Raw genomic sequence first — 19,551 nt, 5'->3', positions numbered from 1 at the left:
CTGCCTCTGCCTCCCGAGTGCTGGGATTAAAGGCGTGTGCCACCACGCCTGGCCTTCCTGGGTTTTCTTATGTACACTCCCTACCAACTGGTTGCTAGCTCTACCTCCTAGCCTACCATCGACTTTATTTAGCTCTTGTCTGCAGCTCTTGGGTTAAAGCTGTGCTCGAGGACTGAGCCACAAGTAACAAGATTTCCAGTTCAGAGTTCTGGAGGAGGCCATGTGATCAAATATCCTGCAACAGTCTTTATTAGAATCAGCATTAATATTCCATTCATAGGAACCTAGGCTTTTTCAAATTTATGCTTCCAAATTCTTCCATACTCTACTACCTGGGCATTTTCACATTGCAAAGAAATTGTTGCAACAATCCTTGTCTTGTTACCTATACAAGATTATGGTTTTTTGCTATGACAGAATATCATCAATTAGGTAGGTTTATTTGGGGGAGGGGTTGTTTTGTTTTATTTTGTTTCTTTCTGTAATTCCAAAGGCTGAGACATCCAGGGTTGCCGGGCAGCAGCATCTGCTTAGAGCCTTCTTGTAGTATGCACCATACAGTGGCAGAGGCATCACCCACACGAGCACCCAAGAATTCAAACTCACAATCTCAAACTCTTTTGTAACAGGCATTGATCCAAGCTTGGGGACACAGCCTGTATGTACTAAATGTCTACCCTTGGGCCCCATCTCCCAATCCCGTTGTACTGGGGACTACGCTTCCAACCCAATTACCGCAACCATTCATTAGAATATTCACTTTTGTAGAAATGGCTATTTGGGGATATAAAATAGAGATGGTTCCTTTAGTCAGTAAAACATGAAGATAGTATCATTCCCGGTCTCTCAAGGTGTTTGAGTGGCAAGGTTAACATAAATTTAAAATATGTACATAAGGGCTAGAGAGGTGGCCACACTTGTTGTTGAACCAGAGGCCTTGGGTTCGATTCCCAGCACCCACATGGTGGCTCACATCTGTGCTACCAGTTCCAGATCCTCCAGCACCGGGTATCCATGCAGTGCATATATACACATGCAGGCAACACACTCATACAAATAAAATTAATAAATCTAAGAGAAAGCTCTGCCCCAGATACAGGAAATCAGTTTCTTACCAAAGGACTGAAGGTTTTCTTCTGCTAAGCCCCATGACCACCACCATGACCACCCTAATTTCTTTTCCAAAGCAGGGAGTTACTGGCAAATTATCAGGGAGTAATGTGGGAGGGAAAGATTTCGATGCAAAATTTAGAACTGCTCTCTAGACAGGAAAGTGAGGGGAGGTTTGTTACCATTTATCTCCTCTGTATATCATTCAGTTTCAGCTGTCTCCCGGCTCGGGAGCCTCTCCCCCACCTCTCCCTTCTGTGCCTAAGAAACATCTCCCGGGCATCTCATTCTCTCTGTCTTTCACCAGCGTTTCATTATTTCTTAACTGTCCCTCACTTGCTCATCGCCCGCCCTTTCTTCCCAGTGATCCACGTGTCCTCATTTAGCAGTTTTCAGAAGCCAGGGAGAAGAAACGCTGCAAATAATGTTAAATATGATTAATATCACGGATTCCTTGAAATATGACATGCATGAGTTACAATGAAACCTCTTTTATTTCCCCATGAAATGCTTTTGCATAATGAGAAAGAAAATGTCCTCTATGCCCTAATCAGCCCTGACAGTTCCTGGACTCCCAAATACTTTTATTTATGGCATTATTTATTTCATCTCTAATAAATGGGGGAGGGGCACAGCACTATCAGAGGAGCTTGCTGAGGAGAGGAAGACAGTCCAGAGCGGGTGAGCAGAGACTCTGGAAACAGCAAGGGAGAGGGACTCTTCCAATGGAAGAGAGATCTGGAAAATGAGAGGCCAAAGACCTGGCCCCCAGGAGAAAAATGGGTCACTTTCCCAAGACTGAAGGATAGCTCTGAATAAAAAAGCAACTCCAGATTGGAGAGATGAGCTTCATCCATCAAGGACCTGGGTAATGATGAACGAGGTTGAAACCCAAGCTTGGGAAGAGGGGATGCAGGGATTAGGGTAGGCCTAACTGGAGGATGCTCCCTTTGAGACAGGAAGGAGTGACTGGCAGAGGCCGGAACCCTTCCTTGTATTTGAAGAACCTTACGGGGCAGCTTCGGCAAATTACTGAGGTCTTCATCACTGAATCCTTAGCCCGGTGGTGCTGGGTAGTATGAGCAACGCAAGGAAAGGGAGATCCTAAACCACTTTGGTCTTGCAACGTATATGCATAGATAATATAATAATGTTCAAAGCAGTCGCCATCCCAGAGGGAACCGTGAAGTCATTTTGTTCCCTTGAATTGCACTGTCTACCAGCTATTTTACATTCTGAAGACCTACATGCAACCGTGCAACTCACTCACAAACTCCTCTGCGTGAATTTGCATATTTCCCTTTAGTCTTTCAGAGCCTCAGTTTTCAAACCTGTAGAATGGAGAGAAACGATGGCGCCTCTGTGATCTCTCACCCAGCTCCCTATGGAGAACAAGCGAAACAGTATGGAAGCACTAGGCCCTGAGCGCTTTCTGGTTCGGCCGCCAGACCTGGGACAGCAAGACCCTAAGGCAGGACAAACCTCCCAGCGGCCTGTGCCAAGTCCTTCGAGATGTTCTTTTTCGGGAGGGGGGCGGGGGGAGGGAGGTGTAGCTTCCTTCTAGAAGAACTAGCTGTCCCACCCTTGCACTCTGGCGACCCCGCCCTAACTTCTAGGTACCACCCCCTTCGTGCACTCCGAGAGTTGGGAGGTCACGCAGGAGGGCGCCGGGAACTCCTTTCCAAAGCTCGGACCCTGCGGACAACCGCGGCCGCCTCACGTCCACAGCCGAGAGAGCCGGGACACCACCTCTTCCACCTGTCCCCACCGGGACGCCCTCCAGGTTCCGTTCCCCCACCGGGTCCCCTCGGGCCGCGGGCTCCCCCTCCCCACCTCCCCCTACGACCCTGTCCGAAGCGCCGATCGCGCGGGCCGCCAGGGCCCAGGCCCCGCCCCGCCCCCATCATCATTAGCAGATATTACCCTAAACACTTGCTCCTTACCTCCTTTCTCCCTCCAGGCATTGGCGAGGCGGGCTGTCAATCAGCGCTGGGCGGCAGCCCCCCGCGCGGGGGCTCGGAGATGCCAGGCTCGGCGACAGGCAGCGGCGGCGGCGGCGGCCACGGCGCAGACACACGCCTTCCCGCCGGCGCGCGCCGGGGTAGAGCAGGCGGCCCGGCGGCCGAGCCACCTCCGGAGCCGCGCGCGGGGCGGGCAGGGCCTCAGACTCGGCATGGAGCCCGAGATGCAGGCGGCGGAGGAGGGGCCCAGCGCGCCCCGCATCTACAAGCAGCGCGGCCCCTACAGCGTCCTCAAGACGTTCCCCAGCCGGCGGCCGGCGCTGGCCAAGCGCTACGACAGACCCTCTCTGCTCGAGCTGTCGCCCGCGCGGCCGTCCCCGCTGCCGCCGCCGCCGCCGCCGCCGCCCTTCGCCTCGCTCGCCGCCGTGCCCATCAGCAGCAGCGAGCCGCCGCCGTTCCCGACGCAGCCGTCCTACCCGGCCGGGTCAGGCCGGGCCCCCGCCGCCGCCGCCGCCTCGTCGTCGTCGCCGTCCTGCACACCCGCCGCGCCCCCGGGCCATCCCAGGACTCCGGCGCCACCGCCGCCGCCTCCGCCGCCGCCGCCGCCGCTCGCGGCCCCCGCCGCCTCGTCGTCGTCGTCCTTCGCCGCCGTCGTCAGGTACGGCCCTGGCCCGGCGACCGGCGCTTGCAGCAGCGGCGCGGGTAGCGACGGCGCCAGCCTGGAGCTCAGTGCAGGTACAGACTCCCGGGCCGCAACTTTGCGGAGCTACGGCGGTGGCGTGGAAGGGGGGCGTGGGAATCGGGGTTCCGGGGAGGCTGTGCACGCGGTCCCCGTGGGCCTCAGGAGCGTGCTACGCTCGGGCAGTAGTAACTTCTGGAAGATTCCCGGGCGCCGCGGTGGCCCGAGCTTCCGACGGCGCGCGCGCCTTAACAGGTGGCTGTGGGGTGCGGGCTCCTGGCGAGCACCCGGGCTGGCGGCGGGAGAGCCTGCGGAGAGAGCAGGCCCTGGGCGGGGAGTTGGGGAGGGGACAGGCCCCGGGACAGCGGGCTGAGGCCACTCCGAGGAGACGCCCAGTTTATTCCCCGCCACTTCACTTTTTCCCCCACACCACACTTCCCTTTCCCGCCCGCCCGAGGTCTACTTGTCCTTCTCGGAGGTTCTTTGCCTGGGGGGAGGGGGGGGAGCTGACCTTCACCCCTTTGAAGATCCCGGCCCCAGTCGGGCAGACCTGGACCACTTGGGCTCCTCCTGGGGTCTCTGGGTTTCTTGTTCTCTGTGCGCTCCGGTGTCCATGGCGCACAGTCCCCCTAGCTTTATCCGTGGTTCTGCTGCTCTGGGTTGTGGGGTGGGGAGTGAAAATTTTTTGGCGTGGGCAAGGGGTCGCTGCACAGGAGCATCCACAGAGCAGAGTTAAAATCCCCACCCACCCTGTCCTTGAGACCCTGGTTTCTATGTCAATGAGTCTCCATGGGATCACCTACCCAGAGGTCGAGATTTTATCTCCTCTAGGGAATGTGAGCGAGCACTGAGCAAGGCCTGCACCCAGTCTCTGCTCCTGAGGGAAGGACACACAGCCACGTTTATGGGCTCATCAGAACCTGCTCAGGCCTTTCAGGGCACTTAAGAGCCTCCTAGATTCAGATTGTCAGCGAATCTAAGACTTTGTGTTGGATTTTTTTTTTTCTTCCTAGTGACAATAGATGGGCATTGTCTCTGAAGGAGTTATAGATGCCTATGCTAAGAGCTCTGCTGTTTGTCAATATTTTGACATGTGAAGGATTGGTTTGGAGAAAGAAAATCTAATTACAGGTTATAGTGAAGACTTGTTTCTGTCGTCTCCCCAATGATTTGGAGATGTTAGAGATTCTGAATTGGAGTTCTTACATGGGCTTCCTTACTATTTCTGGGGTGGTTTTTTTTCCTCCGTTGCCATTGGCCTCATACCCCGTTGTGTTGTGTTTTTATATTCATCATTGGGCTCTCCCCTGCTTTCATGTTCTGTCGGCTTTTGGTTTTGAAACAGAGTCTTGCTTGGAACTTGTTTTGGGGGCTCCCCTGCTACTTCTTGGCTGTGCCCGTTACCCCTGCTTGGCGGTTTTTGATTTTGTATGTTGCTTTCCAGTAGTGTGAGTCCTTTTCCCTTTTCCCATATTTTGCACTCTTGTATAATGTTGGTTCCAGCCAACCCTTTGGGGACCAACCCTTTACCTTCTTGGTTCAGCCCTTGATAAAGCACTTCCTTCAAGCTATTGCGGTTCAGTCTTTGACTTTCTCCAGAATACTATGGTCCTACCCCTCCTTACTATTTGCATCCTTAGATTGCTCTTCCCCGACAGTCACCGGGTTATTTCTCTCAGCCTCAGTTTCTCACCATTCTTCCCATGGCTGCTCTTGTTCCGGAACTTACTCTGCCATCTTTCCTTCATTTGGAATTTTTGGGGGTCTGTTTTCTCCTCCCCTGGGTATTTTTTTCCAATTTCCTATTTTAGTTTGTCTCTATCACAAGTTAGAAGCCATTGTTGCTGAATCTAAGGATAGGAAGGCTCCTTCTTTTTTTTTGCCTCCAAACTTATTACCAGTTTTCTCAAGGCTGTTCTGGTTGGGGCTTTTCTTGTGTGTGTATGGGTCTCTGGATGCCCACCTAGTGGTGTTGGAAAGATGGGAACTGGACAGTAGGTTTCTTCTCTGTGTCATGGAGAATGTTCTGGATGTAGAGGGGGAAGCCACAGAACTAAGGTAATATTAATCACTAATGAGCAGACCATCTCTCAACAGGCACAGCCATGTGAGTAGCCATCAGAGGGACAGCTACCTGAAGAGCTGATTGGTTCTTTGAGGAACTAATGGTGCCACTTTGAGCCAATGAGCTTCTGTGCTCGAAGGGGCCTTTTAACCGCCTGGGGGTGGGGCAGGTGGGGCTCTGCCTGTTGCCTTCTCTCTCAGCAGAGTAATCATGCTGAGTGCTCAGGCCACCTTGTCAGCTGGAAATAGTCAAACAGCATTGTGGTAAATGAGCTCTGCGTAGAAGAGATGACTGACTGTCCAGGGTAAATATGCTGAAAAGATGAAAGGGTCCTTGGAGTGAGTCTTATTTGCCATTAAATGCTACAAGCCATTGGGAGAAGAAATATGTGATTAAAAATAGATTTTTTTCAACATTCTTATAAAGACTCATGAAGAGTATAATTTTCCTTAAAAGGGGTAATACACCATAGTTTTAAAAGCATATTTTTCCTCTGTGGGAGGCTTAGAGTTAAAACCCACGTAGATCTTGATACGCAGCCTAAATTTGGCATCAGGAAATGGGAAATTGCATCTTTAAGCAGAGTACAATCAAAAATGAATTACAATAAATCCTATATAATTGCATAGGTCATTCTCTTTAATGAGATTTTATTAACCTGACTGTCAAGCTTTTGAGTCAGGCAGATATTTTATCTTCTTCAACTGATAAAAGTGTCAGCCATAAACCACCATATAAATATTCATAAATCTACACATCTGTGGCAGCCTATCAGCATCATTCTTTTGGACATTAAAAGCATTCTAATTACTTTCTGTCTAGCAGAGCTGAAATGCTGCCTGTTATACTATGTGCTTGGCAGGCATGATTGCTTTTGTTTGCCATCACAAATAGCAGCATCCTATTTTATATACTGATGGTCCAGAAAATATTCAGGGATTGACTGAGCAGGATGAATATTAGGAAGGCACCACCTGCTTTTGGTGGCTCCGAGTATATTAACTCATCTGTTAATTTTTGACACATCATTGATTTATTTATTTAGAAAAATTGCATTCTGTTTTGCTGTGTTGATGTTTGCCATTATGGGAAAAAAATTGGTTGGCGCTCTCTCTCTCTCTCTCTCTCTCTCTCTCTCTCTCTCTCTCTCTTTAAGGCATCCTTCATTGATTTAAGATGCTGGTCATGTTTTCCAAGACAATCTAATTTTCTAACTTATGTCTCCTGTACCATGCCGTAAAGCCCTCCTAAAAAGAGGTTCCAATTTTAAGGGAACCCTCTATTTTGAACTAGTTGGAAGTCCTTTGATAGATAGATGTGGCTACAGACTAGGTCACTAAAATTTTTTTCCTGCTTCTACATTTTTAATATTAATGTATTTTACCCTTGGCTGAGCTAAAATCAAAAGGTTACCACTAATCTTCAGTGCTGTGATCTCCCTCGCAGAGGCGGAATTCTCTGAGGGATCGGCCGTGATGGGCACAGTCTGTGCACCGCTTTCCCTACAAAGAAGGCCGTTAGAGAAGAGAAAAGGCAGTGTGTGCGATAGCCTGCCTTCCATCCTCCTCCCGGGCACAGCTTGAGGATGGATTAAAACCACAAGTGCAGAAGGATCTCAAGAAATGGAAATCTTAATTAAAAAAAATAATCATCATCGTGAGTTTAGGCCTTTAGAGTCAGGGTGGGCACAGTTCACAGCCTGCTCTTATCTCCCAGTAGGCCGCGCTGTAAAGCATGCTAAGTGGTCATCCAGAGGGCGTTGGAATAGGGATTTATTAACATTGTGAGACGGTAGGGATAGGCAGCCTTTAAAAGTCCGTTTGTAGATGGTTGACGTTATGCTTCCTGAGTGTGAGACGCTCTATGACGAGAGATTAAAAAAAAACAGTTAAAAAAAATGAAAACTCCATGTTTGTGCTTTGCTCAGTGAAGACTCCAGGGCCAGCAGTCATCGGGTTGCATTCCCAGGGACAGAACTTTTCTCCGTTTCTTAGTGGTAAGGGACTGCACAGCTCGTGGGTTTCTGACAGTAGGTCCATCCAGAAGTTGAAGTGTTGCTGGTTGTGCAGCATATGGGTTAAGAGGCCCCCCTCCCTCTAAGTGCAATGCTAATATTTTTATTACACTCTTCTGTGTGTTGATGTTAAGATATACTGCCCAGATAGGTCAAGGTTTTGAAAACAGGGAAAATTTGACCTTAACTGTTTATAATCACTATTTTCCTATAGATTGGTTCTGAGAGCAAATTCAGAATCATTTAAAATCTGCCTTTCTAGATCTGCAGGCAAAAACTGTTCTGTGATCATCGCCATTCTCTGGTTTTTCTGAGTGCACTTTAATAGATTATCTTCATAATGTAGTATATTACATAATGATTTTTTTCTCAGCATGTTATGAGTTTATCCTTCAATTAAGAAAACAAATCACGCTTGTCCCTAAGTCAGATTTTTTCCCCTTAAAAATCCATGCTGTAATGTGATTCATCAATATGGTTAAAACTACTCAGTGTATTGTAGGACACTGAACAAATGTATTGGTGCAGCTCTTTCTAGAAGGTTCTGTCTTAGCCTTTCCTTTTGTATTCCTCCCTTTTGTCAAGGTTATGGTAGGGGGGTATGAGGTGTAAATCAATTGGAGCCTCGATGATTAAAATGCAAACAGTAAATACAACGTAAGGTCTTGTGTGGGATTATAGGATTAAACAGAATGAAAACCGCTCTTGTGGTAGAGGTGAACATCCCCGATCAATACCATCCTTTGATTTTACTAATAAAAGAACAAAAACAAGGAAGTAAAATAGCAAGAGTGAGACACCTCTCCACTTGTGCAGTTCAATAAAGAAATGGCACCCAAGGATCTGTAGGACGCAGTGGTCAGGCTTGAGTTCAGGGTTTTGTGCTGAGCCATGATGTTCTCTGCCAACCCTGTTGTATCTTCACTGAGATGGTCCATACTCCTGAGCTCTGGCCCCATGGTGTATTTATTTGGCTAGATATTCCAAGTGAGAGGGGACCAGCCTCGGCCTTCAGAGAGGTCTGTGGAAAGATTCCTAGGTCTTGACCTTGTCATGGGAGAATCTAAGGAAGACTAGGGTGGTGTTGCTCCCCAGATCAGGGTGTAGTCTGGAGAGAGGGCTCAATGGGTAAACTGCTTGCCTTGCAAGTGTGTAGAGCCAAACGCTGTAGCACAAGCCTGAAACCCCAGCACCCCTGTATAGCAAGGTAGGAGAAGGAAACAGACTCTCTGGGTGTTGATAGGCAAGGCTGGGAAGGCAGTGATGACAGTGCTCCGAAACGATAGAAGGTGCTGACACCTGAGGTTAGCCTGACATTTACAGAACACATGGTACACATCCCTCCACACACAGATTATTATTTTTTTTAAGAAGAGAAAGTCAGGAAATGTACCAAGAAGAAAGCAGGCCCCAGAACTTTAGCTTCTCAGAGGTGATCTTGTTTTCACCCCCTGCCTTGACTAAACCTGAAAACGCTATTAAAACAAAAGGTTCTGTGTTGTGGGGGGTGGGGCATGATCAGGGGGAGTGGAGGCCAGAGGTCAGCGTTGGGTGACTTCCTCAATTGCCCATCCTGTTCTTTATGTTTGTGAATTCATAGGAATAATAATAATAATAGGAACAACAAATATGATCACATGTAACCCTCATTTCTCCCTGCTAGCTCCTCCCTGCCTCCTGACCCACAGGGGCATCTCCCAACTTGATGTCTTCTTTTCTAACAACTCACTAGGTCCCATTTGGCACTGTGCATATATACATGGGGGTGTGGCAGTGCACTCGAGCATGGGCACCCCCACCAAAAAGGCATTCTCCATGCGTTATCAACTGCCAATAGCTAAGGCATGGGGCCTTTTGAGTCAGGCAGTTCTTAGACAGTCACCCCATTTTCTTGAGATGGGGTCCCTCAGTAAACCTGGAGCTGGCTGGTTAGCTATACTGGCTAACCAGCAAGTGCCACGTGGCTTCCTGTCTCTGCCTCCCCAATGCTGGGATTACGGGCATTTGTTGACCCCCGGCCCCCTGTTATTTTCTATAGGTGCTTGGGATGGAACTTAGACCCCTGTGCTTGTACAGCAGGCTCTTCACCTAGAAGTCACCTCTCCAGCCTTTACCTTGGTTTTAGACAGGGTCTAACTGATTAGGCTAGGCTGGCTGGCTGGCTGGCAGCCCGAGAGCCCCAGAGTAACCCTTCTGTCTCCCAGTGACGGGATTACGAACATGGACCTACATCCATCTCTTATGGGTGCTGGAGATGGAGCTTGGATCCAAGTTTGTGTGTGTGACAGCCGCTTTACCAATTGCTCTGTCTCCCCATCCCTCAGTGGGTAATATTTGAGACCCTGTAATCACCTGACTCCCACCCCAGTGTAGTCTATAGCCCTCTCCTAGACAGAGAAGAGTTTGGGCTCAGAATTCCCCAGAATGGTAGCATTGTACAGACTTGGGGGGAATGGAAACTTCTGTATCCTGGGGGCACTGCTAGAATTTCTTTATGTCTTCCAATTAAGTAATTGAACCAGGACACTTGGATCTTCCCCAATACCTACTTTCCTAGTACCTACTTCATTAAAATGCACTAAGAAACAAACCATGGTAGACATTGAGTTTTAAGACAGAAGTTCAGTGTCTGTCTCTGCCTTGTGTTATTGCCCCTCTTCCCTACCCTTCCACCACCATGTTTTCTGAGAAGGGGCCTCACTGTGCTGCCCAAGCTGGTCCCCAACTCCTGTGTTTAAATGATCCTCCCGTTTGGTCTCCTGTGTAGCTGGGGCCATACTTCTGTAGCACAGCTCATGGATAGCACAGACTGCTAGACTCATGGTTTTATTCATCACACACGCTGAGTTTTCTAGGGGATTTTTGCTACATCTGTCATCTCTACCCCAAAGAAGACCTCATCTCACTGTGTTTTACTTAAAAGAATCCTTTTTTTCTTTCCCAGACCAAACAAAACATAAGTATCTAGCCAGTGTTTTCAGAGAAAGCCAGTAACTAGCTACAGTTTTGTCATCAATTGTTTCTGGCACCTGAGTTCTCCATTAATCTTGTAAAGGGAAGAAGAAATGTGAGGCAGCTTCCTCCTGCAGAACACACCCTGAAAAGTGTCACTCTGTACTAGTGAGAGCTGTTTCTACATGGGGGTGAGTGGGAGGAGAGGCAACCACTTATGTCCATATTTAAGATGACTTTGGACTACACTAAGTAATGCTTTCAGAATTTGGAAGTGTAAGATACTCGTCTCTGAGGCTAACTGCTTCAGTCTGCTACCTAGATCTAGTCCTAGAAGTTTCTAGGCTCTGTACAATCTAATCTGAGCCTAGAATGTTTCCAGCCTCTGAGACTTGCTGCTGAATAAGCTCACCCTTTCTTGTTCTTTCTCATCTCTAGTTGGCTGGTTCACCTCTGCTGTTCTGGCTTAACGCTAACTCCATATGGCTTCTCTGGCCTTCTCCTGAATTGCTCTGGTTGGTCCCAACCAGCTCTAGCCATGTGTTCTAATCTGACTCCTTCTCATTCCCTTGCTTGTTCTGTCTTCTCCTGCGTCTAGCTTGTTCTCTCTGTGCAGCCTGTCTCCATACAACCAGCCCAGGAAAACTGCCTCCTCTTCTCTTTTTCTCTCTGTGCTCTTTTGAGAGTTGGGCAGATGCTAGTCTGCCAAACCTTTCTCTGATTCGTCACTTTGTCTGCCAGTCAATTAGACATCACTTTTCAAACATGGCTATTTCCTTCTATGGACTTAAGTTCATTAAAGATGTGTACTAAGGGTGTGTCCGTATTCCAGCCAGAGGGATTAAAAGTGCATGCTAAGGCTCAGACACACCACAACTAGAAACAGGTTTATTTTGTTTTGTTTTGTTTTTCAGTAAATAACACAGTCTCGGGGTTCATGGTGTGATCAAACATCCTGCTTCGTGGGACAGAGTTTTTTCTTTGTCTTTGTAGGAAGTTGGTTGGTTTCTCTTTGTTTTTTACTTTCCACTGATTGGCAGTGTGTGTAGAGTTCAGGTATGTGGGCTTTGTGGTCCCCACCCATGCCTTTTCCCCTTTTAGGAGACTTGACAGTCCAGTGCAAATGGCTCTGAGAAGAGAAACAACCCATTTTCAGACAGAGCTGCTGCATCTCTAAACCCTGACCTCAGCGAGCATTCCAGAGTAGGAAGGCTGTTGAGCCCAGGTGTTGGTGACAGTTTTGTTTCATGCGCATCCTTTGCCTGTAGAGTCCGCCGTGTTACCTTAGATTTCTAGTGCACTCTTCACAAGGACTTATCTCTCTGCTCCAGTTTGCATCTGGGAGCTGCGTGGTTGTGGCAGGGATTGTATCAGCTGATGAATAGCAAGGGCAAGAGGGCACTCCAGAAATAGCAGTAATGATTGCAGTAAGGCCTCCTATCAATGAGGAATTGAGTCTGCAGTGGCTGGCTCGATTCATTAGAGTGAGGATATTAATGAAGCCAAGGGTATAAGTTCAGACCTGTGCAGACCAGAGAGGGATATCTTCATCTGGTTCCCAGGCTTCTCTCAGAATAAGGGGCTGGGGCCCCCCACTGGTCACAGAACAGCAGGGAGCTATGCTTCATTTCTGGGGTGGCTTCACTAGGCCTTTTGTGCTATAAGGTTAAGTTGAAAATGGAGGCCCTTGCTCCTTCCATGCCTGGCTGTTGGTCACTGATATCTCTCTTCTTCCATTCCAGAGAGCCGGATGATCCTGGATGCCTTTGCCCAACAGTGCAGTCGTGTTCTTAGTCTCTTAAATTGTGGAGGAAAACTTCTGGACTCCAACCACTCTCAGTCCATGATTTCTTGCGTCAAGCAGGAAGGCTCTAGTTATAACGAAAGACAGGACCAGTGTCACATTGTGAAAGGGGTCCAGAGTCAGACCTCTGACAACATAGACATAGAAATGCAATATATGCAAAGAAAGCAACAAACTTCTGCCTTTTTGAGAGTGTTCACTGACTCTCTCCAAAATTATCTGCTCTCGGGGAGCTTCCCGACTCCAAACACCTCATCAGTCAGTGAGTATGGCCACCTGGCTGATGTGGACCCTCTCTCAGCCTCCCCGGTGCACACCTTAGGTGGCTGGACCTCCCCAGCAACATCTGAGTCCCACGGTCACCCATCCTCCTCCACGCTGCCCGAGGAGGAAGAGGATGAGGAAGAAGAAGGCTACTGCCCTCGATGCCAGGAGCTGGAGCAGGAGGTGATCTCGTTGCAACAAGAAAACGAAGAACTCAGAAGAAAATTAGAGAGCATCCCAGGTATGTGTTCACACTGTATGAAGACAGCGGCAACTCCAATCCGTACCTCTGTGCGTACGTGGGTTCGGCTTTAGTGATGGCGGTGGAGCCAGGATGTTGAAAACTTGAAAAAGCGTCAAATGTGTAAGATGTCCTTGGCTTGCCCAGTCCAGGCAGGAATTCCAGGACAGGAGCTAACTTGTCTGTGTTTAGCTTCCTGTTCTTGGGTTAAGCCCTGAAGGCCACGGTCCTCATGCAGGATATCTCTATTGGTGTGTAAGTAATTCCTAAATGTGATGCCTTACAGTGATGTGCATTCACTGTTAGGAGGCTGAGAGAGCCCTTTACAAGTGTCCTGTATTTAAATATGGCATCTGTGTCCCCAGGTAGAAATTCGAACAAAGCCATCTTTGCGTTAGCAGGATTCAGCGCTGAGCAAAAGAACATGATCTATTCTGTCCACCCCTCTCCCTGGCCTCCTTTGCTAAATTGCAGCATGGAATTGATTCAGCATGTGAGTCCCTCCGTGCAGAGTTAATTTAGACATTGCAAACTAGGAGATCAAAGATAAACCATTAATTAAGCTGGCCCTAAACTGTTTGTGGCCCTGGTCTGAGGCAGTCCCCTCAAACATCCTCCATTTTCACAGTATTAGAGTTGGAGTTTTCTTAGGACAAGACCTGAGTTTTTGTTATGAGTGGTGTTTTCCTATGCTATTAACAAAAGTGCATGGGTGCTGGAGAGATGCATCAGCAGTTCAGAGCACTGGCTGCTCCTCCAGAGGGCCTAGGTTCAGTCCCAGCATCCACATGGCATGGCAGTTCACAACTGTGTATAACTCCAGTTCCAGGGGCTCCAGCACCCTTATACAGATATAGATGCAGGCAACACCAATGCACATGAAATATAAATCATTTAAAATTTTTGAAAAAAATTATTAATTTAACTTATATCTTTGAGTTTGTTCCTGTGTACGAGGGGCTTACATTGACAGCAGAATTGTTAGCTAGAACAAGATCTCTGAGCTGTTTTAGTCATGTGACCCCCCAAGATGATAAAGTCAGGGCCACAGCCCCACAATCTACACTCCTAGCTATATTCATACGTTCAAAGCATAAGAATGTCTGAAGTTTTTTTTTTTTTTTGGTTTTTCGAGACAGGGTTTCTCTTTATAGCTCTGGCTGTCCTGGCGCTCACTTTGTAGACCAAGCTGGCCTCGAACTCAGAAATCCGCCTGCCTCTGCCTCCCGAGTGCTGGGATTAAAGGCGTGCGCCACCACGCCCGGCTGAATGTCTGAAGTTTTAAGACTGATAAAATACATAAATAGAAGTGATATCTTCTGTTTAAGCCTGGGGTGTGTGGGTGTATGCCAGTGTACCATATAAATGGTAGCTCATCTAGAAATAATAGAAGAGAGTCTCTGTTTGTTGGGACACATAAGACAGAAAACCAGAAATGGCTATTATGATTTGCCCAACAGAGCCAGGTGAGGCGGCCCATATCTGTAGTACCAGAACTTGGAAGACGGAGCCAAGAGGAACAGGAGTCCAAGGTCATCGTCTGCTACAGAAGTGTGAGGCCAGCATGAGTTAATTGAAACCTGTCTCAAGTACACACACACACACACACACACACACACACACACAAGTTGCCAAATTAAAAATTAAGCTGTTTCCCATCTTTCGCTAAAGGTCTTTTCCAAATGGAGCCGAAATTTGGCTCAGAACATTGTGGAGTCTGGCTCAGTGTGTTGGTCTTGGAAGGAGAGACAAGAGAAGTAAATATGGGGTCAGGGGAGTCGGGATGCTCTTCCAAGCAGGCTGTCGTGCCTACAGGAAACATCCTGGGAGAACCCAGGAGGCTGTGTGGAACCACACTGTTCCTTGTCTCCGCTAGTCAGGGAAAGGTGGTCTCAGCTAATGCGCTGAGTTTACACCTCTGCAGCTAGGCTCCACTCATTCTTAAGTTTACCTCTAGCGTTTGTCTTACCCTCAGTCCTCCTGTTTCTCAGGGGTGGCTGCAGCCACTCACAGTGCGTCCCCATGGGCATGCTTATGGCTCAGCCAGGCCAGGTGCTGCTGTCCCCATAGGTTTAGAACACCAGGCTCCTGCTGGCTTAATAGCCATTGGGAGCCTTCCTCCTGAGCCTCATCCTGGGTGTGGGAAGAGGTGACACAAATGTCAGAACGTGACTTATTCCTAGTCCTCAATATGTGGCAGTGTTCTTGACATATCATAAACTTGGGGTTCAGCCAGGCCAGGTGCTGGTGTCAGGGATAGCTCATTGGTGGCCTGCCACTAGTCACTGTCTGGACATCCAGAAAGGTGAAAAATGATACAATTCCTTAAGCGCTCTTGATGATCAGATATCGAATGACACTGGCTGAAAGTCAGTGGTCTAATGATCACTAGAGTTACTGTGGCTACCCCAGCCTTAGGAGCAACTGTCCATGAACCTTGAACTAATCGCCATTTACACAGAACCGAAATTGCATTCTATATGTATGGAGAGCTGGGCTTGGTGGCCAACACTGAGACAGAGTATCAGTCCCAACAGTGAGACAGAAGCAGGAGGATCAGGCATTCTAGGGATTCTTCAACTACATACCAAGCCTGAGGCTTTCGTGGGCTGTGTGAGTCCCTCTCACCATGTCTGGAAGCCCAGCAATACACATGAAGAATCAGGCTATGAATTATGCACAGATTAAAAAGGAGTAGCGGGGGAAAACACCCAAGCTGATTGGTGGTTACCTGTCGTCAAATGTGATCGCTATCTCGGGAAAGAGATTGAAAGTGTCGCCTGAAGATGGAAACTTGACCAAAGAGAAGGGGAAGTACTGCCGTCTTGCCTTCTTCCTAGTCTCTGGATGAACTACAAATGAGAGACTCATTCAAGACTCCATTCTTGACTCTTGGTGACGGTATTTTTAGGAAGACTATGCCCTTAGACCCCCACCTGAAGAAGAGTACAGTGAGTGAGAGGCTGGTTACACATGTGTTTTTCAGGCAGTAGCTCTGCACTTGTCCTAGAGACAGTGCATTCCCATAGGAAGACCTGGGGCTGTTTTCTACTCCATCTGACAGTCAGTTTGTGGCAGGACACCCAGGACGGATAGGCACAAAGGAGAGAGCAGCATCCGCAAGTCAGCAGATGGAATAAGGAAGGTTGAGATCAGTTGACCAAGTGTCTTCAGGTTCTCCTGAAGGTACTGCCAGGAGCACGGGGGCTTCATTTTCTTCCCTGAAAAGCCTTTATACCTGGAGTGGAAGTGAATTAAAGAGGGTGGCCGGGTAGCCCACAAGGAAAAGTGCTTCGCTTGGATGGTCCTAGGGGAAGGGAAGGTGTTAGTTCTAACCCTAAAGAGGTTGGGGAGGGCTTTCCACCAGGGTTATTTATGTATTGCTGGTGAAGTGTGGCCAGCCAGAAGCTGTAGGTGCTCCGAGGTCCTTTCAGATTGGAGACAGCTCACCCTGAGGAGCCCACGTTGGCAGTTTTCCTTTTATATCAGATCATCATGATAGACATTTGGAAGTTTGTCCTTTTTTAAAAATGTTTTGATAAGAGGTAAAAACAGCTTAAGAAGCTGCATGGGCTAGAGAGATGGCTCAGTGGTTAAGAACACTGGCTGCTTGCTCTTCCAAAGGTCCTGAGTTAGCAACCACATGGTGGCTCACAACTACCTGTAATGGGATCTGATTATGCCTTCTTCTGTCATGCAAGCATACATGCAAATACAGCACTCATATACATAAAATACGTAAGTAAATCTTTTAAACCAGCTACAGTGAATGAGTGAAGGAGCTACTTGGACCAGGAATATGAAGTGCTTCCGGGTTATTTGGAAGCAGTGCCTGGTGCACTTCCTCAGTGGAGAGGACGTCAGGTGAGGGACGCCTAGTGAGCTCATAGTCACTGTAATCAAACATGCTCGTGAGGATAGACATAAAGATCCCATGCTAACCTGACATGCCAACAGGTGCAAACCATACCCTCTCTTATGCACCTCTCAGAAGAAATCACTGAGAAATCTCAGCTGTCTATTAACAATTATTTTTTTTAATTTTTTATTAGATTTTTCTTCATTTACATTTCAAATCCTATCCCTAAAGTCCCCTATACCTTCTCCCCACCCTGCTCCCCTACCCACCCACTGCCACTTCTTGGCCTGGCCTTCCCCTGTACTGAGGCAGATAAAGTTTGCAAGACCAATGGGTCTCTCTTTCCACTGATGGCCGACTAGACCATCTTCTGATACATATGCAGCTAGAGACACGAACTCCGGGGGTACTGGTTAGTTCATAATGTTGTTCCACCTATAGGGTTGCAGACCCCTTCAGCTTCTTGTGTGCTTTCTCTAGCTTCTCCATTGGGGGCCCTGTGTTCCATCCAATAGCTGACTGTGAGCACCCACTTCTGTATTTGCCAGGCACTAGCAGAGCTTCACAACAATTATTTTTTAATACCAAGTCCATAGATACTAAAATAAGGAAAACTATGGGAGGGGTGTTTGTTGGCATTTTATTTTTTGTTTCTCCTGGTTTTCAAGTTGGCTGCTGGTTCGCTGTGTAACCAGTGATAGCCTTGAACTTATTCCTTCTGCCCCTGGAGTAGTACTGTGGCGTGGTTACAGGGCTGTCTGCTCCTTTACCCCATGTGTGTGGTGCTAGAGAAGAAACCTTTCATGCATGTTAGCCAAGCGCTGCATCCCCTGAGCTTGAAAACCTGTCTTTAAGAGCACCATGTATACCAATTACAATTCCTTTAAGTGTGTAAATACCAAGTATACAGAAGATAATCTTTAAATTAATGAATATATTGAGACAGGGTCTTATTGTGCAGCCCTGACTGGTCTGAAACTTGCTGTATAGGCCAGGCTGACCTTGAACTCACAGAGATCTGCCTGCTTCTGCCTGAGAAATGCTGGGCCTAAAGGTATGTGCCACCATGCCTGGCTGAATATTTTCATTCTCTGCATTTTTGATTTGATTTGATTTGATTTGATTTGATTTGATTTGATTTGATTCTTTAAGATTCCACACATAGGATGGATGCGACGGGCTGGAGAGGGCTCGACAGTGAAGAGCACTCGCTGCTCTTACAGAGGACCCAGATTTACTTCCTAGCACCCTCGTGGCAGCTCACAAATGTAACTCCCATGTCAAGGGATCTGACTCCCTCCTCTGGCCTGCCTGGGCACCAGGAACACATTGTGGTAGACATACACTCAGAAAGTAAAAACTAAAAGAAAAGAGAAGATAGACCAGACAGTATTGCCCTGTCTCCCCCACCCCACCCCCCAGTTCACTCACACCTTGGCAGATGGCAAAGCTCTTTTCTTAATACTCCACTGAACACTTCCCTTTGCCTGTTTTGTTGATGTGGGGAAGTCGTGTCTTTCCATGTCACAGTAAACGCAGACTGTGGGTTTCTTCACAAGGTGGTAATTCTATTTCCTTTGAATGTAGTCCAAGAAGGGAGATTCCAGATCCTACAGTAATGCTGTGCTTAGCTTTAGAAACCTCGGTAATCTTTGCACACGGAGGACAGAAGTCTTCCTTCTCACCCACTGGGGACACCATCACCAGGGTCTGTTATCTTTTGATTTTTTTCATTCCAAGGCATGGAAAGTGGGATCGAGTTTTGTCTTTCTTGTTAATGGCTTCGGAATGTGTGTAACCACTGTGCTGGCTCTTGCCTGGTTTGTGTGGAAGGGGTGGGGGCAGAGAAGAGAGAGGGAAGAGGGTTTGTTACTGGCCTGTAGCTCACACTTAGGCTAGGCTGGGGACGTGTAGACAAGCCCCAGGGGACCATCTTTCATCACCACACCCTGTTGTTTTGTTTACGTGGGTGCCGGGGCTGGAGCCAGGTCCTAATATTTGTAAGGAAACGGTTCATTGACTGAGCTGACTCTCACGGGTAGGAATTTTATAGTTTCTGGTCTTAATTTTAGGTCTTCTCTGTAATTCTTATTAGTGATAGTCTATGAATTGGTGGTTGAGTTTTGTGGATGGTGTAAGGTTTTGGGTTTTTTTTTTTTTTTGAGCCTTCAGTTTTGGGGGCTGGAGAGATGGCTCAGAGGTTAGAACACTTGGTGCTCTTGCCCACATCAGCTATCTATTTCATTTCATCTTACGGACAGGAAGTTGGCATCTAATCCACGGGAGAGCAACTGTAGGAGGAGAGTTGTGTCGTCCAAGAGTTCTAACTTGGTGTCCAAGTTGTAACCCTCCACCTGAGGTCGGTTTATTGTCAGCGTAGTTGTATTGAATGGTCACCGAAGAATTAGTTGGCAATCACTGGTATTACTTGCAGCAGAAGTACAAAGGGCAGGCCCTCCAAGAGCCCTCAACTAGCAAGTCCGTAACCTTGTTTCTCTTGTGCTTCAGGCACTTGAGCACTACAGTGGAGAGCCATTTTAATAGTGAGATCCCAAACAGACATATAGGAACAACCCTAAATAGACCAGGACAGGGACACTTG

The 19,551-nt window shown here is 47.9% G+C and overlaps 1 protein-coding gene across 2 annotated transcripts in view; it reads left to right on the top strand.

The window, feature by feature from the left end:
- The first annotated feature begins 3,070 nt into the window (after positions 1–3,070).
- Bend4 (BEN domain containing 4) overlaps positions 3,071–19,551 on the top strand; it is a 35,047-nt gene continuing 18,566 nt past the window's right edge. The window contains exons 1-2 of one of the 2 annotated variants that reach the window (XM_085836744.1): positions 3,071–3,806; positions 12,524–13,090. In XM_085836744.1, coding sequence (XP_085692870.1) covers positions 3,284–3,806; positions 12,524–13,090 — 1,090 coding nt within the window. In that variant the 5' untranslated portion in view covers positions 3,071–3,283. The remainder of the gene's footprint in view (positions 3,807–12,523; positions 13,091–19,551) is intronic. The other variant, XM_085836745.1, reaches the window with a different exon arrangement.

Source organism: Mus caroli, unplaced genomic scaffold (genome assembly GCF_978045245.1).
Source record: "Mus caroli unplaced genomic scaffold, Mus_caroli_1 scaffold_4, whole genome shotgun sequence".
Taxonomy (NCBI): Eukaryota; Metazoa; Chordata; class Mammalia; order Rodentia; family Muridae; genus Mus; species Mus caroli.
Note: the sequence above shows the minus strand (reverse complement) of the source record. Positions and strands in the feature narration are given on the sequence as shown.